The sequence below is a fragment of the Salmo salar genome, chromosome ssa18 (genome assembly GCF_905237065.1).
Source record: "Salmo salar chromosome ssa18, Ssal_v3.1, whole genome shotgun sequence".
Taxonomy (NCBI): Eukaryota; Metazoa; Chordata; class Actinopteri; order Salmoniformes; family Salmonidae; genus Salmo; species Salmo salar.
Window position 1 is genome coordinate 6,075,574 of NC_059459.1, and position 25,671 is coordinate 6,101,244.

The 25,671-nt window shown below is 42.2% G+C and overlaps 1 protein-coding gene and 1 pseudogene across 1 annotated transcript; one reads left to right on the plus strand and one right to left on the minus strand.

Moving 5' to 3' along the window:
* The first annotated feature begins 340 nt into the window (after window positions 1-340).
* Window positions 341-4,897, plus strand: znf488 (zinc finger protein 488). Its single transcript, XM_014154324.2, has 4 exons — window positions 341-647; window positions 1,812-2,034; window positions 2,426-2,657; window positions 2,988-4,897. Exons 2-4 carry the CDS (start codon window positions 1,819-1,821, stop codon window positions 4,103-4,105), a joined length of 1,566 nt encoding a protein of 521 aa, XP_014009799.1. The 5' UTR covers window positions 341-647; window positions 1,812-1,818; the 3' UTR covers window positions 4,106-4,897.
* A 4,360-nt stretch (window positions 4,898-9,257) lies between these two features.
* On the minus strand, window positions 9,258-25,116 carry LOC106576904 (pyruvate dehydrogenase E1 component subunit alpha, somatic form, mitochondrial-like; annotated as a pseudogene).
* Between the last annotated feature and the right edge of the window lie 555 nt (window positions 25,117-25,671).

A 25,671-nucleotide genomic window follows, 5' to 3' on the forward strand; every position in this document is an offset into this window, starting at 1 on the left:
TGGGTAAAAATGAAGCATAACGTTATCTCTTTGCAACTAACAATTCGACTCTACTAAACAATACTGACGATGAATTGTGCAACCTTGAGCAAAAATGGGTACCTCTCTCTCTCTCACACACACACACTCTTTACCAGTTCAGAGTTCCTCTGTTGCTAAATTATCCGGCCTGTAAAACCAGAAAAGAACCAATCAGAGTTCCCCTGGAGGGACTGATGTAAGGCAGAGCTTTTGTGTGTGTGTGTGTGTGTGTGTGTGCGTGTGTGTGTGTCAGCACGCCTCACTACTCCTGTCACTGATGGAGATAATGGTCTTGTTCCGACATTGCAGCCGACAGTGCAGGCGACTGCCGATCAACAAAGACCTTGCATCATAAATAACCACTCATTAATATTTGTAGATCAGTCAGTCAGTCACAATTTACCCATGATACATTACGGTTTTGATCCTCTCGAACACGGCCATTAAGTGTGTGTGTGAGCGGAGCAGAAAGGCAGTAACGAGGCAGACAGTGTCGTGATCACTCTCGTTCTCAGACGGTAACAGCATCCCGAAGGAAGGAGAATCGTTATAGCGGCCAGTGTACCTGCTGATAACCAGCCTCCTCGCGGACATACCGAATCACACGCTACCTCCAAGACCAGCCGGTGAGTGGGCTATGCGCATGCAACAGACAGTTTTGGGTTCTCTTGGAGTAGTTGTTTTTTTGGAAAAGGGAAAGTGTTATCTCTAGCAAAGCTTTACGCTACAACTGGTGTTTGTGAATGAAAACCTTCTCATCAGACATCGTTAGGCTATTACATTTATTGGAAATATACCTAAATCGTGATAAAAAAATGTTTTATTTAATATGCATTGTATTTGATATATCCAGAGGAAATATTCCTTATTAATCAAAAGCCTATAGCCTACACTAAAATAGACACAATGTCCAGCCCAAGTGAATAGACCAAAAACTGTGAATGGACATTGTTTACAACAAATCTCAGTGTGGCTATAATGAATATATTAATATGACCAAACTGACTCGAAGCAGAGACGCATGTAGACCAACGAGGCAGTTGCAGCGCAGATGGGAAGACAATTGGACAAACCGGCTGAAAAACTGAGACAAAGGATGCTAGAAGTCAAACCCTTTACATGCCTGCTACACATTGTCGGAGGAAATTTAGCTGAATGATATAATAAATCAGAATTTGCCACTCAAAAATATGGTTGAAAAATATAAAATACAAAAAGTCAAATAATGTTGAAAAAACAACTTATAAATGACAGTAGTGCCATGGGGATAAGAACTCTTAAATCTGTGGTTTTAAACATTTTAAAGTATGCATATGTAATAAAATGTAACGTGATTCATATCGTTGCATAATAAAGATACTGTATGATTAACCAAAACAAATTATTTTCCTATAGGTCTAATTGTGTCTGGAGTCGGCACTATTTGCTGTTAAAAAATGGATTTCTGATGGAAAACAACGAATATTTCGATAAAATGAATAGGCCTATTTATTCAGAACTAGAAAAACTAATCAAAACCTCTATTCATAGATCTAGTCTACTATTTTCGAATCGCATAAATGATAGTTATATAGGGCTACTTATTTGGGATTGTGCACGTTTAAGCCAAATTGATCAGGCCCACGTTTTAATATAAGAATGCAATACATTTTCACAATTATTTCACAAAAGCATCATATTCAAACTCTCTATTCCTCACCTTTAAAATGTCCCACTTTGGATCAGACGGCAATAAAATAACATTCATTTTAACAATGCATTGTTATTAACGTATTTTGTCTTTCCTACAGGCTAACCATGGACCATAGTTTTTTATCTCGTTCCCTCTGGACCAGTGAGGGTAAATTCCTCCAGCACCACGCGACAGACCTCTATACCAGCGTGCACGTCACTCGCAACATCCCTGCTGGGGCACAGTTCGGCCCGTGCATCCTTCAGAATACTTTCTATGACACCATCGCCTTCATAGCGCTCAAATCCTGCGACAAGAGAAGCAAATCATACGTGTTCAGGGTAAGTTCATTTTTGAAATATTTACCAACACAATTTAACTTGCAAGATAGGATACCACAGAGACAATGAACACAATAGACGTTGTTCTATATATAGAAGGGAGTGCATAAATTCATAAAAACATAGGCTAATTATAGGCTAAATCTAAATCTTATTAAAAAACATGTTCTACAATGAAATATGTGTGTTGGTGTAGCCTAATACATTTTCATTGCCTTCCATATTAGGCTACCCGTGGGAAATGATTGACCATGCCATTTGGTCACATTTACACCTTTACAAATTCTAATCAATTCAGTGTTTTCACTATGACTGGGGAGAGATGAACCTCATTAGAATTTTGACAATGTTTTCTCTATGAATTAATATTAATAATGATTTCTCTCAACAGGTGGACCCCGAGGCAATGCGGAGCTCTGCTCTAGTGCTGTCTTGGCTGCGGCTGGTGCAGGCGGCGTGTGGCAGGGAGGAACAGAACACCGAAGCGTTCCTGAAGGGAGGCCAGCTGTATTTCCGGACCACCAGGGACATACGTCAGGAAGAGGAACTGTTGGTGTGGTATGACCAGGAATTGTCACATCTACTGGGCTTCACTGACATCTCAACCAGAGGACAAAATGAAGGTGAGAGAGAAATAGACACTTGGGAAAGCGCTATAGAAATACAGCTCTTCGTCACCATCCTAATCTTCATCATGCTCATTTCAACATATAGGCTTACTAATGTTACCGATCTTGTTTGGTTGTTTTAGCATTTAGCCCGGAGTTTTGTTGTAGCCTGCGTAAATGCGTAATGCATATGGGAAAAGACAGAAGGAAGAGGAAACGACTGAAACTTTTCAGAGAGAATATATGTGGACTATTGTTATTTGATTAGTTTATATCTGAGTACATTTTTCCCCAATGTGTTTTGTAATGTACATATTAACGAACAAATTGTATGTCTCTTCACAGAGCTTAAATGCGCAACATGTAACCAGGTCTTCAAGAATGAGCATCCTTATTTGGCCCACTGCCGCTTCCTGTGCGCGCAGGTGAAGTATGACGCGCTGAGCAGAGAGGCCTACGAACACAAACACATGGAGATAAAGCGGCAACGACGCGTCACAGACTTCCACAACATCGCCAGGGATCTGGAACATAAACGATACGGCGCCAGTGAAGACGCTGAGATTTCCCCGCGGAAATGGAAACACGAGGAGACGGGTTATCCCCGATGGAGGAAACCTGTGCTACTTGAGAAAACCAACATATCGAACAACAACAACATCACACAGGTAACCAGAGACTACCACCTCACCGCGCCAGAGCCAACTGGCTCTGCCTTGAAACTGAAGGCGGAGAAGTACCAGCTCAAAAAGGACCACGTGGAATGTAAAAATAGTGCGTTTACAGAGGTTGGAGCAGCGAAAATGAGTTTGACGCACGAGAAAGAAAAGCCAATGGTGGCTGATTCTGAGACAGTGCGGGAGATGAGCGCTGATTTAAACGCAAACAGCAACAGCAGTGCCTTTTCATTCGTTCTGCGCAGTGGAGCGGAGGAGCAGAAAAGCGCTTTCTGTAAACCCTGTAAAATGACTTCTAACGGCTCTACAGCGCACCCATCCAACACATTACCTGCTCCATTGAACCGCCAAGAGGAAGTGAGAGACGTTTTTACCTCAAAGACGGTTCTGGGATACAACAATCTATTGGCTACTAATATGTTGAATGGTGATTTACCTCGTGCACAGACCCTACCCACACCGGTTAATGGAAACGCTTTCCCGTACGCGCCAGAGCACTGGTCCAGGAGCATTGGAGACCAACTACAAACCACGTCGTCTTTAACAATTCTTCCACCAACGTTTACCTCCATTGGGGTGTCAGTGCAAAACTGGTGCGCCAAGTGTAACCTCTCCTTCCGCATGACGTCTGACCTAGTGTTACACATGCGCTCGCACCACAAGAAGGAGTTCGCGGCGGAGTCCCAGGTGAGGAGGAGGCGAGAGGAGAAACTCACCTGCCCTATCTGCCACGAGTTCTTCCGGGAACGGCACCACCTTTCACGTCACATGACATCGCACAATTAAAACCCATTGGACATAAGAAAAGCCATTAGAAAACGTATATTTAAAGAAAACGACATCGGACATACTGTATGTAATTACAAGAGTAGAACAGAGTAATTTAGAGTAATTAAGCATTTAATGACAATTTGAAGTCACTAACATCTTAATGTAGGATCATCCGCTTGTGATTATCGATTATTACGCATTAGGGCGTATTCAGGATTACACACAGTGTCCACTAGATGTCCACAGAATACGAAATTGAATGCACAACCAATTCATTTTTATTTTCTGCACAGTGGGTGATAGGAATATTGTGTGTAATTGGGACTATAATGTTCTATCTGCATTTTTGTCCAAATTTAGTGGTCTATATAGTACTCTAAATACCCCAATGAATGTTAAGTTAAAAACAGTACACAATCAAAATTACTGACACCATTCAAACCAATGAGGGTTCAGAACTTTAAAGACAATTATCTCAAAATCATATTTTTGCAGATAGAACCTTAAAGTTCCAAGCTCTCGGTATGTCCGATCCGTGCCTTATGAAACTCAGGGTGGGACTGAAGAGAGAGACTGAAGGTCGCTTGCAGCTCTTGCTATAGACCTCTGATTGTTATAAACATGTTTTCAATGTCTATTACTCATTGTTTGACTAGACATACAGTATTACCAGAGCTTGTACGGAGAGAGATGTGTAGATTCATTTAGCTGTTTTTGATGTAAAAAAAAAGAATAATAACATCAAATCCAAATTCTACGTGACCTGTGTTCTCTTTAAACTTCCATAAAGACATTTTGTGTGAAAAACATGGACATTGTATTACTTGACCCACTATATTCCCTGGCTTCACCCATACGTGACACAAGACATACAACCTGAACTATTTGGTCCATTTCATTTTGGCCCATTTAATGTATTGCTGAATAAAAAAGATACAGTTGAAAATGACTGCAAATAACACAGTGGATGATAATATGGAAACAAATCATTTATCTGTTTGAAGAACCATTTTAGCAAGTTGTCTGTCATATGTTTGAGACGTCATTGCCGTAAATCGCTTCTATTCCAACAGGTGGCATTAGCCACCAATTTTCCCCCAAAGCAGCGGCCAGTGAGTCCAGTAGCCCCAATCTCATTGCAAGATACCTGCTGTTCCTTTTACCTTGTTTAAAGGTGGGTAACGAATCATCTATGAGGCCAGGTGGGGCTAGTACCCAAACCAACAATACTGGTCAAGGTGTTATTAGGCAATTCATTATAGTGCTGCAAAACATCAACTTAATTGCGTTATAAAAAAACAACTATTTTTTGTTAATCTCATTCACAATAGTCTGACTCATGTCTTCATGTATCAACCATCAAGCTAATGAGACATAATTTACAAGGTGACAGCGAGAACAGTTTTAATCACTAAATCGCCCGATTTAATCAGATCCACTTTACCCGAAATCCGCATAGCTGATGTTTTGACGAAGTGGCACTGCGCTGTCAAATCCACAGGCGCTGCTTCCCGAAAACACTGTTGTGGTGAGATAACTCGAGCTGTTGCACTATGATGATAGGAGCAGTACTTGTCTCAAAGAGCGCTCATATATAACGCCGGGACCGGCTCCATGAGCGGACAAAGGGGTGATTACCCCCCCCCCCCCAGTTGAAACTTGTTCCCCAAACTTGTGCCCCCTCAGTTTTGCTTTGATATCCCTGTATGAAAATAGCAAAAAGTTAAAATGTTTGAGTTATAGGTTGGCGCAAAATCTGTGTCTCTGCTGCGCTGTCAGCACAGTGGACAGAGTGTGGAAAGCCACTGGGGGGGGGGTTGGTTAGCATTGTTCCTTAAAAAGCGGGAAAAAATGCTTCTCATCTGTTGACGTGAATAACGTGATATACCTCATCCTGTAATATTTGAATCCTACCCTAGCCGCAGGTTTTCTGGCCCCCCAAAAAATAATTGAATAGAAACTGATGCATAGGGAGAGAATGGCTGGGATGCTCGGTTACTGTGGATGCGGCATTTTGTATCCCATTTCGAAAGTTCTGTGTTGCGTCCAATGCTAACGCAGACAAGGCATTCACCCAAGCTGGGTATTTTAACTGGAAGCATGCTATTGATAGAACCAAAGGATTAGCTAGGCACGATCAAGCAAATAACATTTGAAATGCATTGCACTGTGAAAGAAAAGCAAGTTCGAAGTGCAATGGGAACATCGGTGTCAACACTTGTCAATGATGGGAAGTTGGCAAGAAATCCTATATATTTGTCGGCAATTGTGGACATTATTGAATTCCTTGTTGCAAACCAGCAACCACGGAGGCGGACATTAGACGCGATGGAGTTAAGAGGGGAGGGGGCAGTATACTTTTTCTGTCTATGATGGAATATACTCTCCGAAAAGACAATTAACTTGCCAAGGTGTTTAGCACCATACCTCACTATGCCACGTACATGTCACACGTTATTAAAAATTAAATCATGGGGCTCGTGAGTGGGGCTTCCACAGCTACATGCGAAAACTCATTTTCCACTTTGACAAATGTGTTCAGTCAGCACAGAAGAAACATGCTACACCTGAGAAAAGGTCAACTAATCCAACTGGCATTTGAAGGGGATCCTACAATAATATTTTCGAGGAGAATGGAATGATCGATTACTCAGAAAAACATTCTAGCTTGTTGGTTTTGATCAACATCTTGGTGGTATAGCCAGTGGCGTCATTTCAGCAAAAATCGAGAGCATGAATGGCAAAATGACTTCCTTAGCAAGCTAGGTATTCAACAGCCTTGCTCTAGTGTGTGGGGCGCTGTCCATGGTGCTGATAGAGCGCAGTGGCGATTTCGCCTCAACCAGTCACTTCTTTTTCAAAAGCACTCAATGGTGTCGGCATTTGAACTTTTATGTTTATTGTGGTATAGATGATATGAGCAGAATTCAATATAATTCCAATGTCAGAACCCAAATTACGCCCCTGGGTCTAGCTACATATCGGTATGTTTCATCATAGAAATAGATCCATTCTATTATGTTTTTCTTTGTAGCCTATTGGTATCTCGTGGTTGTAAATGGAACTGTATGTATTGGAAACGTGTTCATCGTAAGCTGCCATATCTTAACGTGTTGCTGTACTCATGAGCGGCATGGTTTTCCATGTTTGAAGCTCTTATAGGCCTATTTGTTTGGCAAGACAACTGTGCATGGCTGCACCTCACTAATGTAGGCTATGTTTTGATTATTTGGATCTCTATTCGCCATTTGTTTATTGCGTTTGTTTATTGTTAATGCTACTAGCCTAAATATAGATTGTGTCATGCCTTTATCGATCTGATATTTTGTTTACTATGCCTACTCGGTACCGCTGTTTTGTTCTGTTTGCATTCATTCATTCACATTCGCAGTTGTGTCGGTATTCTAAGCCAAACTGCTTTTCAGTATTTTTGTTTGGATGCATGTTTAACTGGGATACTACTTTCAGCATTTAGTTTGCTGAGCTGTCTGTTATAGTGAGCTCCAAAAGTATTGGGACAATAACCACGTTTCCATCTACTGTTTTTATGAGACTGGTCATACCGTGTATAAAAAAAAAATCAAGACAGCTGTGATGGAAGGCGGAAGTTTATAAATGCCGACAGATAAGTCCTTCCTTCGACATGGTGGGATCTTTTTGTGTCGGTGAATGAAAAGGAAACCGCACACTGCTCTTGATAGTATCACTGATATTTAATAAGCTTTACGTATCGGGCTCACGGCCTTCGTCAGAGCTTTTGTGATTTTTTTTTTAAATAGCACCCTTATGTAGACCTAGCCCCACCCATCTTTTTGTGTCGGTAAATTTAATTATGCGAGAAATTGTGGTAGGAACGCATTTATGCGGAAATATTGATAGAATGACCATCATATCGAAGGTAACTTGGAGTCACACGATGATATGTTGCGTGGTCCTCCCACTACGACTAGGGAAACCATGCAGTTTATTAGGCTACAGATTAAATACTTTATGATCAACTTCACAGGGCGGTGAAAGTGCACGGTGATCTCCTTTCCAATAAATATCGAAGGTCTGATTCTGGTGTCATGATAATGATCGATGCTTAACTGTCGTTTGACAAATACAAATATTCTTGCTCTTAACATTAATAATTTCATCATGTAGACTACCTGTTGGCTATATGCCAGCTGTTGGCTAGAGTGCACGTGCAAAGACCAGAGTTTTTGTTACAAAACTATCTGTAGAGTTGAAAATGTTATTCACACTAAAGATTACCATAAAGACAATCACTTCATCCTTATGTTGTTTTATTTTGTCATATATTTTTTGGCGGCTAGACCCTCAAGACATTTACCTAACCTTGTGTTATGTGTATAGTAGCCTTTCAATGAGGATTTCCTGCTATGGTACATGTGTGGTGCATGGGTGAGAATGGCTGTCCAGCTGTAGACAATAAGGCAAGGCCCTCAAGACATTTACCTAATCAACATACATGTAGTTTACTAAGTGACTGCAATTTATACAACGTAAAACACAGGGTGCTAATAAGAAGAGCACTTTGCCATGTCAAACAAAATATGCATTAAGAAGACTGTGCTCTCAAAAGTGTGATGAAGGGGGAAATAAGAGAAAAAACACAAAGTAAACACCAGTAAATTACCCACCACCTTAACATGTGAATGAGACAATAACACAGCACTGACCGATGGTCCTGTGAAAGTACATCGTCATGTCCCTGACAAATGGGAGACATCGATCAGGAGGAATAGACACCATCCATGGTACCATGAGGTTGTAGATGGCCTTTGCTGGACACTGCTTCCGTTTCTCTAGCTCCTGCTGCCATTTCTTTAAAAGAGAAGTTGCTTTTTTACAACCAAATCTCTATTTTTGATATAAATGGCATTCTGTAGAAGGGTCCAGACACAATGGAATATGAAGTTTCGGATAAAATTCAGAATGACACAATTTCATGTGTACAACATGTAAAGACCTGCATTACTATACTCAGAGCTTTGCCGTTTCCAAAAGGACATATAATATTTGGGTGTTTTTGGAGCCGTTCATGTTTTCTCCGGACCCTTCTATAACATTCCATTGACATAAAAAATAGAGATTTGGTTGTTAAAAAGAAAACTTCTCCTTAACTTATATCCACTGCATAATACCATTGTACAAAGGATCCTCATGTGTCTTCCTCTTCTGGCAACTGGACCTGAGTCGGGGAGATGGGGTGGAGGTTGATGGAGTTGCAGGGCAGAGAGCAAGGGTGCACCTGAACAGTGCATTGGGAGTTGGTGAGAAGGGGCTGGGCGTTGGGGAGAGAGGCTGGGGAAGTGGTGAACAAGTCCAGGGAGATGATGAGCCAAGGGGTGATAAACCACCTTTAGATGGGCCCTCGGGGCTCAGCTCTGTCTCTGGGCTGTCCAAAACAACACTTACAAGCAGATGGCAAATACATTCCAATACATTGCAAGACAATCTGGACCCTCTCTTTCTAAAATTATTAGCCGCCATTGTTGCAACCCCTATTTTCAGTCTGTTCAACCTCTCTTTCATATCGTCCGAGATCCCTAGAGATTGGAAAGCTGCCATGATCATCCCCCTCTTCAAAGGGGTGACACTCTAGACCTAAACTGTTACAGACCTATATCCATCCTGCCCTGCCTTTCTAAAGTCTTCGAAAGCCAAGTTAAAAAAGATCACCAACCATTTAGAATCCCACCGTATCTTCTCCTCTGTGCAATCCGGTTTCCGAGCTGGTCACGGGTGCACCTCAGCCACGCTCAAGGTACTAAACGATATCATAACCGCCATCGATAAAAGACAGTACTGTGCAGCAGTCTTCATCGACCTGGCCAAGGCTTTCGACTCCGTCAATCACCGTATTCTTATCGACAGACTCAACAGCCTTGGTTTCTCAAATGACTGCCTCGCCTGGTTCACCAACTATTTCTCAGATAAAGTTCAGTGTGTCAAATCGGAGGGCCTGTTGTCCGGACCTCTGGCAGTCTCTATGGGGGTACCACAGGGTTCAATTCTCGGGCCGACTCTTTTCTCTGTATATATCAATGATGTCGCTCTGCTGCGGGTGATTCTCTGATCCACCTCTACGCAGATGACACCATTCTGTATACACCTGGCCCTTCTTTGGACACTGTGTTAACCTGTTGGGTCTAGGGGGCAGCATTTGCACGTCTGGATAAAAAAAATGTACCCGATTTAATCTGGTTACTAATCCTACCCAGTAACTACAATATGCATATACTTATTATATATGGATAGAAAACACTCTAAAGTTTCCAAAACTGTTTGAATGGTGTCTGTGAGTATAACAGAACTCATTTGGCAGGCAAAACCCTGAGACATTTTCTGACAGGAAGTGGATACCTGATGTGTTGTATTGACTTTAAACCTATCCCATTGAAAAACACAGGGGTTTAGGAATATTTTGGCACTTCCTATTGCTTCCACTAGATGTCACCAGCCTTTACAAAGTGTTTTGAGTCTTCTGGAGGGAGATCTGACCGAACAAGAGCCATGGAACGGTGATGTCCCATTAGACACCTGGCGCGCTACTTCATGTTGGGTACCCTCGTTCCAATACGTTATAAAAGACTATGCATTCGTCCACCTTGAATATTATTCATGTTCTGGTTAAAAAAGGCCCTAATGATTTATGCTATACAACGTTTGACATGTTTGAACGAACGGAAATATATTTTTTCCCCTCGTTCATGACGAGAAGTCCGGCTGGCTTACATCATGTGCTAACGAGACGGAGATTTTTGGACATAAATGATGAGCTTTTTTGAACAAAACTACATTCGTTATGGACCTGTGATACCTGGAAGTGACATCTGATGAAGAGAATCAAAGGTAATGGATTATTTACATAGTATTTTCGATTTTAGATCTCCCCAACATGACGTCTAGTCTGTATCGCAACGCGTATTTTTCTGGGCACAGTGCTCAGATTATTGCAAAGTGTGATTTCCCAGTAAGGTTATTTTTAAATCTGGCAAGTTGATTGCGTTCAAAAGATGTAAATCTATAATTCTTTAAATGACAATATAATATTTTACCAATGTTTTCTAATTTTAATTATTTAATTTGTGACGCTGACTTGACTGCCGGTTATTGGAGGGAAACGATTTCCTCAACATCAATGCCATAGTAAAACGCTGTTTTTGGATATAAATATCAACTTGATAGAACTAAAAATGCATGCATTGTCTAACATAATGTCCTAGGAGTGTCATCTGATGGAGATTGTAAAAGGTTAGTGTATCATTTTAGCTGGTTTTATGGTTTTGGTGACCCTGTCTTTGACTTGACAAAACATTACACACAACTCTTGTAAATGTACTGTCCTAACATACTCTAAATTTATGCTTTCGCCGTAAAACCTTTTTGAAATCGTAAAACGTGGTTAGATTAAGGAGATGTTTATCTTTCAAATGGTGTAACATAGTTGTATTTTTGAAAAATTTGAATTTTGACATTTATTTGGATTCAAATTTGCAGCTCTTGAAATGCACCTGCTGTTGATGGAGTGCACCACGGGTGGCACGCTAGCGTCCCACCTAGCCCCAAGAGGTTACCAAACCTCCAAACGAGCTTCAATGCCATACAACACTCATTCCGTGGCCTCCAACTGCTCTTAAACAGTAGTAAAACTAAATGCATGCTTTTCAACCGATTGCTGCCCGCACCCGCCCGCCTGACTAACATCACTACTCTGGACGGCTCTGACTTAGAATATGTGGACAACTACAAATACCAAGGTGTCTGGCTAGACTATAAACTCTCCTTCCAGACTCATATTAAACATCTCCAATCCAAAATTAAATCTAGAATCGGCTTCCTATTTCGCAACAAAGCCTCCTTCACTCACGCTGCCAAACATACGCTCGTAAAACTGACTATCCTACCGATCCTCGACTTCGGCGATGTCATCTACAAAATAGCCTCCAACACTCTACTCAGCAAACTGGATGCAGTCTATCACAGTGCCATCCGTTTTGTCACCAAAGCCCCATATACCACCCACCACTGCGACCTGTATGCTCTCGTCGGCTGGCCCTCGCTACATATTCGTCGCCAGACCCACTGGCTCCAGGTCATCTATAAGTCTTCACTAGGTAAAGCTCCGCCTTATCTCAGCTCACTGGTCGCGATAACAACACCCACCCGTAGCACACGCTCCAGCAGGTATATCTCACTGGTCATCCCCAAAGCCAACACTTACTTTGGACGCATTTCCTTCCAGTTCTCTGCTGCCAATGACTGGAACGAATTGCAAATATCACTGAAGTTGGAGACTTATATCTCCCTCACTAACTTTAAACATCAGCTATCTGAGCAGCTAACCGATCGCTGCAGCTGTTCACAGCCCATCTGTAAATAGCCCATCCAATCTACCTACCTCATCCCCATATTGTTTTTATTTACTTTTTTGCTCTTTTGCACACCAGTATTTCTACTTGCACATCATCATCTGCACATCTAGCACTCCAGTGTTAATTTGCTATATTGTAATTACTTTGCTACTATGGCCTATTTATTGCCTTACCTCCTCATGCCATTTGCACACACTGTATATAGACTTTCTTCTATTGTGTTATTGACTGTACATTTGTATATTCCATGTGTAACACTGTGTTGTTGTTTGTGTTGCACTGCTTTGCTTTATCTTAGCCAGGTCGTAGTTGTAAATGAGAACTTGTTCTCAACTGGCCTACCTGGTTAAATAAAGGTAAAAAAAAAATTCTTTAAATAATCTCCATGGGCTCCTTTGAGATACAATACTTACTCAAAATAAATGATTTCATAAACATATCGATTTAATTATCACACATACACCACAGTGTCTGTTTTCAGATGTTTGAACTAGCACTGCTAATCATTATGATAACACAGGCAACAAATATTTCCCACTCACAATGTCTCCCATCCAGAAAAGAGCTGATTTAAACACAAGATCACAAATACACACACTGTACCAAAGGATTTGGCTGCATGACAAGAGTACATACCATATCTGGCATATTGGTGCCTGTCTGAAGATGTTTCACATAAACACGAAGCCAATCCAGTTTTCTGAAAAAAAAGAAGAAGGATTTTATCTAACAAAACGATACTATAGCTGGGACCCTTTGGATGACAAATCAGAGGAAGATTTTCAAAAAGTAAGTGCATTTTTAATCGCTATTTGTGAATTCATGAAACCTGTGCCGGTGGAAAAATATTTTGATGTGGGGCGCCGTCCTCAAACAATCGCATGGCATGATTTCTCTGAAATAGCTACTGTAAATCGGACAGTGCAGTTAGATTAACAAGAATTTAAGCTTCCAACCGATATAAGACCCTTATATGTAACTAAATGTTTAATATCCATCATTTTTATGATTATTTATTGAATTGCGCGCCCTCCAATTTCACTGGAAGCGGGACGCCTAGGCTAGCGGGACGCCTAGGCCTAAAAGGTTTTTAAGAAGGAAAGAAATTCCACAAATTAACTTTTAACAAGGCCCACCTGTTAATTGAAATGCATTCTAGGTGACTACCTCATGAAGCTGGTTGAGAGAATGCCAAGAGTGTGCAAAGCTGTCATCAAGGCAAAGGGTTGCTACTTTGAAGAATCTAAAATCTAAAATATATTTTCATTTAATAACACTTTTTTGGTTACTACATGATTCCATATGTGTTATTTTATAGTTTTGATGTCTTCACTATTATTCTACAATGTAGAAAATAGTAAAAATAAAGAAAAATCCTTGAATGAGTAGGTGTGTCCAAACCTTTGACTGGTACTGTACAAACACTCAAATCTTAAAAACAGAGACAGACCCTCCACACACTCCCCAAGCCAGGGGTGGACAACCCTGCTCCTGGAGTGCTATAGGGTGTGCAAGCTTACATATCAGCATTAACCCACATGATACAGCTTATCAAAGTCTTGATGAGAGGTTGATATGCTGAATCAGGTTTGTTAGTGCTGGGCTGTCCAATGCAATTCACCTCCCATTCAAAGACCAATCCCTCAGTATCAGGAGAATACGTACCAATTCAGACATAAATATAAAACGACATATTATACGCTACACAGTACATATTGTGAATAAATACCAGTGACATCACAGGGTCAGAAGTGATGAACTGGTTTGGAATGCTGCTACAGACTCAACTCCAACCACAATCTCATCTCCTAATGTGAGACAAGGGAATGAGAGAAGGAGGATAAGAAGAGAGGAGGAGTAGACTTTCACCCAGGGGTTGATGTGGCAGAGGGTTGAAGAGGATGTGTACCTGATAGACTGTAGTTTGGTCCAGATGTGTGTGTGTGTGTGTGTCCAACTGACAGACTTTAGTTTGACACATGGGTTGGTCCGGCGTACCTCCATGGGTGGTTTGTTGGCGAAGATGTGGTTACAGAGCTTGTCCAATGGCAGCTCTGGGTCAAACTGGGCCCCATTCTCGTTCACCTTCCTGATCTTTACATCTATTTAAGGACTGAAGGAGGGAATAAAAAATTATATTTGAGCACTTGGACCACCTGTGTGTGTGTGTGTTTGTGTGTGTGTGTGTCTCTGTGTGTGTGTGTGCGTGCGTGTTGGTGAAAGTGTGTTTACCTTGAGCTCCTTCACAGAAGCCATGTTGTTGGACAGCATGCATTCCTTCAGCATAGTGATGGGATCACTCTTACTGCGCACTTCCTGGATCTCCTCACGGGTATGGTTGCTACAGGAAGTTAAATCTCACACAGGCAGAGGGGTTAGACCTGATTAGCAGGGTTCAGCTCCAGCCCTTAGTCGATGAGAGAGAGAGAGAACCCTGGAAAGGAAGCGGTACTAGAGTATTAGGATGCATCCCAAACAAATACCGCACTAAACGGGTGTCTAGACAGGTTCAAATAGGGAGTGAGGGATTTCTAATAGAATAGAATTAGAATAGAATAATATAATTCAAATGAAGAGTTTGACAGGTGTTGGAGAAAATATAAAATATCCAGAAATTAGCAGCCCTGGCAACACAAGAAGGTGGGTCAGGCTAAAACAGAACAGAGTAAGGGTGAGAGAGAGAGTAGAGGAGGAGTGAGGGGGCGGAGAGAGACCCGGGGTCAGATAACAGTCACAGGGTCAGAGGTCAGAGATAAATCTCACCTAACCCCAGGGTCGCTCATGCTGTGTCTATGGTAACAGTAGGTCTCCAGCTCCATGACAATAGGACCCTGCCAGAGAGGTTTCCAAACCAAGATACTCAACAAGGTAGCCAACACCACCATGACACTGCCGATCAGGGATTTCTATTGGAGCAGCAGTTTCTCAGCATCTTCCTATATCTATGCTTTTTGTCCCTGCAGTACACAAGGAGTGTCAGTAGTGGTTAAACGGGGACCAGTTGCAGCTCTGTACTGGAGTCTCTTCCACAGATTGTCTCAGAGTTGGTCACATAGCTTCCCTCTGTCAGGGAGGAGACACTGGTGCGATACTAGAAGCTGATCATCGCTCTGAGATTAGATTGTCTGAGACAAGGTGATTCTTAACACTCTTCAAGCTCTTAAACCACTTATAACATTCTCATCTCTGCACCAATCAGAACTCATCTTCTCAAGCTCTACAAACAATCATACCTCACCTTCCTGGCTCTGCAGTGGTCTGCAGCAAACTTGTTGGCCTCCCCACACACACAGAACGTCCATGCCGTCCACCTATACCCAGAGTTAGGAAGGTCAATATAGCAGTGTGTCCTACCTTGAGACCAAGAATATTGTTTCTTGAAGTACTCAGTGCTAGCAGAGGACCTCTCCACATGCACTCCCATGCCAAACCTGTTTTTCTCACAGATGAAGATACACTGCTTCCACAGAGCCATCATGTTGAAAGACTCAAATATCTGGCCCTGATTGGACAAGAGGAGGAGAGTCGAATATGATGATGAAGAAGACTACTGCAACCGTTAGATAGATAGAACAAGTCTCACCTGGTTGGCTGCTCCGTCTCTGTACAGCATCACACAGACCTGGTTGTTACCCTGGTGCTGACAGGCTAGTGCACACCTGCCCCCAATGGAACCTGTAGACACACACACACACACACACACACACACACACACACACACACACACACACACACACACACACACACACACACACACACACACACACACACACACACACACACACACACACAGATTGTGAGAACAAGCTTATATTTTGGGTTATGATGCGGTAAGACAATTGATAATCTAATGAAGCATTTAGAAATGACATTCTACATGAATCAATGGCTATATATAAAGTATTTTACAGTCCACAAATTCATAGCACCAATCCCAGATTGTCCCATTAAATGAACACAGTAAAATAGTTTTACACATCATCATCATAATCACCTACACAAATGATGGAAAGTGATCACATACCTCCATGTCTCACCACTGTTTAATTGTGACTCTGGAAATGAGTCACAATAGTTGGATAGTCTGCTTACGACTTCTTTACACAAAAGGGACAGCTGTACAGTCCTGTGTTTCCGCACTGCACAGCTTCAGGAGCTGTGCCCGACTTTAGTACCATAACACGTTGCCGAGTGATGGATGTAAACATTATCACTATACACACGCATATCAAAGCACTGTCAGAAGTATGCATACAACAAATGCCTTGGTATTCCAAGTTTAACTCAAAATACAAAATACAAAAAGCTGAGTGTACAACTTCATCTAGGGAACAGATTGAAATTTACTGGGGTGGGGTGGTCAAAATAGGGGGTGTCAAACTTATTTTGTTTTACTTTGGGGAGGGTTGTGTGGTTTTTTATTAGGTACAGGAGAGGGTAGTGCGTTTTTTTCCATGCTTTACATTCGCTCTTTTGCAGGTTCTACTATATAATTTCTTCCATTCTAGACACATTTTCTAATCTGCTTGCATGCACCCTATATAAAGGTGTTTTGGTACTTCCCTTATACACTACGCTTTTCCATGTGCTAACTTTTACCATACCACAGGTAAGTTTAGTCTACCAGTCTAACTATCTATCCTGTCCTCCATCCACGATTCAGTGACAATAGTGGTAGGTGGATCGTTTGCCCAGATCTGCAATAGGCTAAATAGCAATCTTAACACAAATAAAAGCATTCAAAGCTGCATCAATTTTCAATATGATCCCCCAAGAACAAACAGGAATAGCTGATAGGCAGCGGAGAGGCCAGGTGCATCACTGCACATTAAATAACAGTGAAGACACAGCTCAAAATGCTGTGTTGTCCCTATTGATGTAGGGACAATACAATTATCCTACCTAGACAAGCCTACCATAACAAAATGCAATGAATATTGCATTATTGTTTTCAAGTGAGTACAACATATTACTCTAGGCTGCAGCGAAAATGTAATTTGAATAACGCTGCAAAAGCCTTGTGATTTGAATGCTTCATTCCATTTGGATCAGTTGTGGGTCTATTCTTGACAGTTTATAAGGTCTAGAAAGGCACAGTAGCAGGCCAGTCTAGCTGTATTTTTACTTCTGATATTGAATGTGCTGTCTGTTACAGATCATCATTCTCCTAGTTATTCAGGAAAGCTTAATGCACGCTCTTATATTTTATATATAGCATAAACACAATCAGTTACAATGTTTTAACCTGATTAGGCTACTTCAAAATCTCAGGCATTGTCAGGGCTGTCGTCGGAAGAAGACCAAAATGCAGCGGAGTTAGTGTTCAACATATTTAATTATTGCCGTAACACTATTCAAACAAAACAAGGAACTGACAGCCAACACAGTCCTGTCAGGTGAAACACACTAAACAGAAACAATTACCCACAAAACCCCAACGGAAAAACATGCACTTATGTGTGACTCCCAATCAACAGCAGCGAACTTCAGCTGTGCCTGATTTGGGAGCCACACACGGCCCAAAACAAAGAAATACAAACACATAGACACAGAACATAGAACGCCCACCCAATGTAACACCCTGGCCTAACCAAAATAAAGAACAAAAAAACCCTCTCTATGGCCAGGGTCTTACAGGCATGCGCACGTTCATCCAAAATATAATTCCAGCATCCTCAAAATGGCTTGACATTAACCAGGTTTCCATCCAACCTTTTTATGTGAGTAAAGTAGCCTACATGTCATATAAAAAAGGTCAGGACATCATGGGAAAGCATACAGTTTATTAGGCTACAGACGAAAAAGGTTATGATGAAATTCACAGGATAGTGAAAGTGCCCGTTGATGAGCTTGATGCTCCTTTTAATAAATATCGAGGGTCTAATTCTGGTGACATTATGGCTGCCATTTGACAAATTTGTCCAAGATATTCTCATCATGTAGTAGACTATACCCGGTCTGTATCTGCAAGCTGTTGGGTAGAGCGAACGTGCCAATACCAGAGTGGACACATTCGCTATATCTACAGTGGCTTGCGAAAGTATTCACCCCCTTGGCATTTTTCCTATTTTGTTGCCTTACAACCTGGCATTAAATTCGATTTTTGGGGGGGTTTGTAGCATTATATTTACACAACATGTCTACCACTTTGAAGATGCAAATTATTTTTTATTATGAAACAAACAAGAAATAAGACAAAAAAAACAGAAAACTTGAGCATGCATAACTATTCACCCCCCAAAGTCAATTATTTGTAGAGCCACCTTTTGCTGCAATTACAGCTGCAAGTATCTTGGGGTATGCCTCTATAAGCTTGGCACATCGAGCCACTGGGATTTTTGCCCATTCTTCAAGGCAAAACTGCTCCAGCTCCTTCATGTTGGATGGGTTCCGCTGGTGTACATCAATCTTTAAATCATACCACAGATTCTCAATTGGATTGAGGTCTGGGTTTTGACAAGGCCATTCCAAGACATTTACATGTTTCCCCTTAAACCACTTGAGTGTTGCTTTAGCAGTATGCTTAGGGTCATTGTCCTGCTGGAAGGTGAACCTCTGTCCTAGTCTCAAATCTCCTGAAGACTGAAACAGGTTTCCCTCAAGAATTTCCCTGTATTTAGAGCCATTCATCAATCCTTCTATTCTGACCAGTTTCCCAGTCCCTGCTGATGAAAAACATCCTCACAGCATGATGCTGCCACCACCATGCTTCACTGTGGAGATGGTTTTCTCAGGGTGATGAGAGGTGTTGGGTTTGCGCCAGACATAGCGTTTTCCTTGATGGCCAAAAAGCTCAATTTTAGTCTCATCTGACCAGAATACCTTCTTCCATATGTTTGGGGAGTCTCCCACATGCCTTTTGGCGAAGACCAAATGTGTTTGCTTATTTTTTTCTTTAAGCATGGCATTTTTCTGGCCACTCTTCCATTAAGACCAGCTCTGTTGAGTGTACTGTTTAACGTGGTCCTGTGGACAGATACTCCAACCTCTGCTATGGTGCTTTGCAGCTACTTCAGGGTTATCTTTAGTCTCTTTGTTGCCTCTCCTATTAATGCACTCCTTGCCTGGTCCGGGAGTATTGGTGGGCGGTCCTCTCTTGGCAGGTTTGTTGTGCTGTCATATTCTTGCCATTTTTTAATAATGGATTTAATGGTGCTCCGTGGGATGTTCAAAGTTTCTGATATTTTTATAAATCAACCCTGATCTGTACTCCAAAACTATGTCCCTGACCTGTTTGGAGATCTCATTGGTCTTCATGGTGCCCATTTCTTAGTGGTGTTGCAGACTCTGGGGCCTTTCAGAACAGGTGTATATATACTGAGATCATGTGACACTTAAATAAAGTCCACCTGTGTGCAATCTAACTAATTATGTGACTTCTGAAGGTTGCACCAGATCTTTTTCAGGGGCTTCATAGCAAGGGGGATGAATACATATGCACACACCATTTTTCATTTTTTTTAAACAAGATATTTTTTTCATTTCACTTCACCAATTTGGACTATTTTGTGTATGTCCATTACATGAAATCCAAATAAAAAATCAACTTAAATTACAGGTTGTAATGCAACAAAATAGGAAAAACACCAAGGGGGATGAATACTTTTGCAAGGCACTGTACCTAACATTTTTGTGACAAAACTATCAGTAGGCCTAAAGCTGAAAATGCAATGGAAACCCATTTAACTTGTATTTTTTATTCGATACCTGGAAATTCAATGGCTAAAGTTATTTTTATGTGCACTACATATTTACACACATACTTTTATCCTCAACAAGTCAATTTGATTGAAACACAATTCTGATAGGAAAATGCAGCGGCCATATTGTTTATATGCAGATTTTAGAATATTCACATGAAAATATGTCGCCAATTGGATGGAAACCCTAAAGACTATGCCAAGTGCGCTAGTCCAGTGTCCCTTTGATTATGCCTGCACATCATGGTTCACCAGCAGAACCAAACATCTAAAGAATAAGCTACAGACCAGCCAAACAAGCTGGTAAAAATTCTACTGAAAATCCCCCTTTCATACTCATCAGGAGGTTGAGCAATTTTTCGTTTGTATCTCTGTAATGTGTCTGTATCTACTTAATTGTATATGTGTAACAGTGTAGGTTCCGTCCCTCTCTTCGCCCCAACCTGGGCTCGAACCAGGGACCCTTGCACACATCAACAACTGACACCCCACGAAGCATCGTTACCCATCGCGCCACAAAAGCCACGGCCCTTGCAACGCAAGGGGAAACCCTACTTCAGGTCTCAGGGCGAGTGACGTCACTGATTGAAACGCTATTAGCGCGCACCACCGCTAACTAACTAGCCATTTCACATCGGTTACATATGCACTTATGTAAAAAATACGGACCACAATGGAAATAAGTCCCCAACTTTATTGTGCATTCCCAGTCACTTTTAAAAATCTTTGTACCCACTGGGCACACACTGGTTGAATCAACATTGTTTCCACATCATTTAAATGAAATTACGTTGCATCAATGTGGAATAGACAATGAATTGACGTCTGTGCCCAGTGCGTACTCTGTATATATATATATATTAAAAAATACTGTTTTTGACGAGATTGACATAGTTTATTTATTGTAGTGTTGAAAATGCAAACCATGATATTGAAGTGCCTGAAGTCAGTATGCTTTGTTTGTTAATTAATTAATACTTTTTAAAATCTATTTTTTATTAAACAAAATACAAACAATACGATCATGACAATAACAAGACAAGACAACCATAAGAAGTTAGGACGATGTATATACATGACAATACTCAAACAGACAAACACACGCGATACAACACATTTGGACAAAACAGTTATCAGCAATGCCATGGTGTAGCCTAATACCAAAATAAATAAATAAGGAAAACCATTGTTAGCTTACATTCCATGGCATATGGAGCATTTTGCCTTTCTAGCAACATATATTTACTTTAACTAATATTGTTCAAAAACACTAGTCGACTTTGTCAAAGAAATATGCCTAAAGAGCTTCCCAACACTCCGCCTTGCTTAGCTTCTCCCACCTTCTTTGATGCTGTTGAATTTTATGATTTGTAGTAGCAATTGTACTTTAAAAAAATTAATTGGCGCATAGATAATTGTTCAAAAAGGTTTGGTGTTAGAGATGTCAAATTTTGCATTTTGTATATCAATATTTCACCTAGAAGAAGTACTGCGTTGTTAATTGTAGGACTATGAACATTGAGGTCACCAAAGATGACAAGCTGAGGGTTATCCCTCTAGATTCTAAGCCCTGTCTAAGCCAGGGGAGAGGGGGGGGGGGGTTCTAAGCTAACATATGGAATTGTTTTAAGATGATCAGCCCATGCAAAAAATAGATATCTCTAGCTTAAACAGACATATTTTCTAATTATGTTAATTAGTCACGGAAATTGTAGGCTAAGGGTTAATATGTAGTTTGATGGAGTGATGGGAAATCCAGCCTTGAACTTGTAGCCAAAATGAGCTTATTGTGGGACATGACCAATTCAGATGGATTATGTCATCCTTGTCACGCCCTGACCATAGTGAGCCCTGGTGTAATAGGTCAGAGCGTGACTAGGGGGGTTTTCTAGTTATTATAGTTCTATGTTGGTGTGTGAGTATGGTTCCCAATTGGAGGCAGCTGAATATCGTTGCCTCTAATTGGGGATCATACTTAGTGTGTCCCTTTTCCCACCTGCGTTGTGGGATATTGTTTTGTGTTCGTGCCCTTGTGCGCTACGGACTTCACATCGTTATTTCTTTGTTGTTTTTTTGGAAGTTTCACGATCAATAAAATGTGGATCTCTACTCACCCTGCGCCTTGGTCCGATTATTTATATAACGATTGTGACAGAATATCCCACCATAACAGGACCAAGCAGCGTGCCCAGGAGGTAAAGGAGAGTTGGACATGGGAGGAAATACTGGGTGGATGCGAGACCCTAGTAATGGAGGACAGTGACGACGCCGGGGTCCGCAGCCACAAAGAGCCCAAAGGCAACCCCAAGATTTTTTTTGTGGGAGGCACAAGGGGCAGTTGGCTGAGCCGAGGAGACAGCCAGAGACTGTCTGGGAGTCGATGGAGATGTTGGAGGAGGGAGATCGGCAACAGATGTTGGTTAGGTGTATTCTGCATCACACTCGCCCTGAAGAGCGTGTCATCAGTCCGGTGCCATCTGTGCCGGCTCCACGCTCCAGGCCTCCAGTGCGCCTCCCCAGCCCGATACGTCCTGTGCCGGTTCCTCGCACTTGCCCTGAAGAGCGTGTCATCAGTCCGGTGAAACCTGTACTGGCAGCACGTACCAGGCCTCCAGTGCGCCTCCCCAGTCCGGTACATTCTGTGCCGGCTCCCCGCACTCGCCCTGAAGAGCGTGTCATCAGTCCGGTGAAACCTGTACCGGCAGCACGTACCAGGCCTCCAGTGCGCCTCCCCAGTCCGGTATGTCCTGTGCCGGCTCCCCGCACTCGCCCTGAAGAGCGTGTCATCAGTCCGGTGAAACCTGTGCCGGCTCCACGTACCAGGCCTCCAGTGTGCCTGCCCAGTCCGGTACGTCCTGTGCCGGCTCCCCGCACTCGCCCTGAAGAGCGTGTCATCAGTCCGGTGAAATCTGTGCTGGCTCCATGCACCAGGCCTCCAGTGCACCTCCCCAGTCCAGTACGTCCTGTGCCGGCTCCCCGCACTCGCCCTGAAGAGTGTCACCAGCCCTGAGTCTCCAGCGATGGTCTATAGCCCGGAACCTCCAGTGACGGTCCATGGCCCGGAGCTTCCAGCGACGGTTCACAGTCCAGAGCCTCCAGTGACGGTCCACGGCCCGGAGCTTCCTGTGCCGGTGCCATGGCTGGAGCCTTCCTCTGCACCGGTGCTCAGTCCAGGCACAGCGTTCAGTCCCGCTTCATGGCCGGAGTCTTCCTCTGCACCGGTGCCCAGTCCAGGCACGGCGTCCAGTCCCGCTCCATGGCCGGAGCCTTCCTCTGCACCGGTGCCCAGTCCAGGCACGGCATCCAGTCCCACTCCATGGCCGGAGCCTTCCTCTGCGCCGGTGCTCAGTCCAGGCACGGCGTCCAGTCCCACTCCATGGCCTGAGCCTTCCACTGCGCCGGTTCCCAGTCCAGGCATGGCGTCCAGTCCTGCTCCATGGCCGGAGCCTTCATCTGCGCCGGTGCCCAGTCCAGGCATGACGTTCAGCCCGGCTTCATGGCCCGGATCTGCGGTCTGAGCGGGTGCTATGTCCCGCACCGGAACCGCCACCGACGCTAGTTGCCCACCCTAACCCTCCCCATCTAGGTTCAGGTTTTGCGGTTGGAGTCCTCACCTTTGGGGGGGGGGTATATCGTTGAATACAGCCGAATATTGTTGCCTCTAATTGGGGCTCATACTAAGTGTGTCCCTTTTCCCACCTGCATTGTGGGATATTGTTTTGTGTTAGTGCCATTGTGCGCTACCAACTTCACATCGTTATTTCTTTGTTGTTTTTTGGAAGTTTCACGATCAATAAAATGTGGAACTCTACTCACGCTGCGCCTTGGTCAGATTATTTATATAACGACCGTGACACCCCTACTCTTCATGACAGAATCTGCATTTAGAGTCTTGCTCAATACCCCAAATGCAAAGCATTATCTTTGTTGACAGAATTTTTAAAAATATCTTTAACTGAAAGGCTCTTGAGTATGTCTCTATTGCAGTTTTTGTATGTGAGTTTGAAGACCTGCTTCCATGAAATTGGGTTGTCAAAGATATCTTCCCAGTATGTTTGAAACTTTTATGGAATTGCAGATAGGTTATGGAAATTCAAAGTAAATGGATATATTTCAGAATATATTTTATGTTTTTGTATCCATACAAAAATATATAGTTCCCCATTCAAATGATTGACATCCGGCACGTAACGGAGTGCTTATTTATGGTTAATGTGAATGAAGCATATCGCAGTTCCACCTCCAACAAAACATCAGCTATACGGATATTGGCTAAAGCGGATCTGTTTGAATCTGGCCCTAAATCTGCTAAGTAGAACAATATCTGGTTAACTATGCTGAACATTGAAGATAAAAATCCTTAATTTAATCAACGACAAAGCGGTCATCTCACCTCTGCTTTTGAAAAAGCTGATGGATGGGCCTGGAGAAATGTAACCACTCTCAAATTCATAGACAGAGCTATGGATCCAAGGACTGACCATCCATGATGTCAAAAGTGTAGTTTTAACCATGTCTTTCGGCTATACAGTTTTTGTTCACATTTGCAGTGTTTACAAACATTGGAATAAAACAAGCCTATATTTTGGGTTCTGATTGGTACGACAGTTGAACTAAGCTCATGAGTTATATTCTTCAAGAATCAATGGGTATATTGTATTAATTAATAAGTCCAAAATTATATGTAGTTACTAAAGATTCTACCTTTAATCACTTTTTATAATGGCTTGTTTACAGTGGCCTATATGGGGCAAAGTCATTGTTAGTCTGTAACCTGAAGACAAAAAGAACCAGTATCAAATGGCACACAAGTTCAACTATTTGGCAATTTCTCACATTGATAAAGCTGGAAAGATTACATTTCTTCTCAGTTTTACTTGTTAAGATTGAACTCACCTCTAGAGTGAGCTCTTTCCACATGATTGACCAGGTCCAATTCCATTTCAGAAGTCAGGTGCTCAGCCCAAGTTCCATTTTAACCTGCCCAAGTCCCTTTCCCCTGCCCTAAGTGTTTTCATAGATCTGAAAGAAGGGTGATGTCTTTAGAGCAGAGCTTCAGCCATATTGCTGACTGTCCTTTCAGATAGTCATAGTGAACTGAACACCATATGGTCAGCATAGAAGTTAGGGGTTGAAATGGAAGCATCTGAATCTATTTACAATATATACTTTGTAGTGATTCATTTTAAGAAAGACAGCCTTTGTTTAACCAAAGTAAACAATATCTTCTTGCAGATACTGTATATAACTTGGTTTGAGTCTTTGTAACAGCTCTAGCCTAAGTCCGTACAGAGTTTTCAGTTTCACCCTTGTATAGAAACCATTTAAAGATAATGACTTTTTTGGTGAAAACACCCTAAACCTAAATTGAGGCCGCAGGGTAAATCTGGCCGACAGACATTACCTCTCTGTTGCAGGTAAATGAGGCGGGAAGTAGGTACCAGGCCCTGAAGGTTCATGGGTAAGTCAGGCCTTGACCTCTCTGAGTTCAATCACA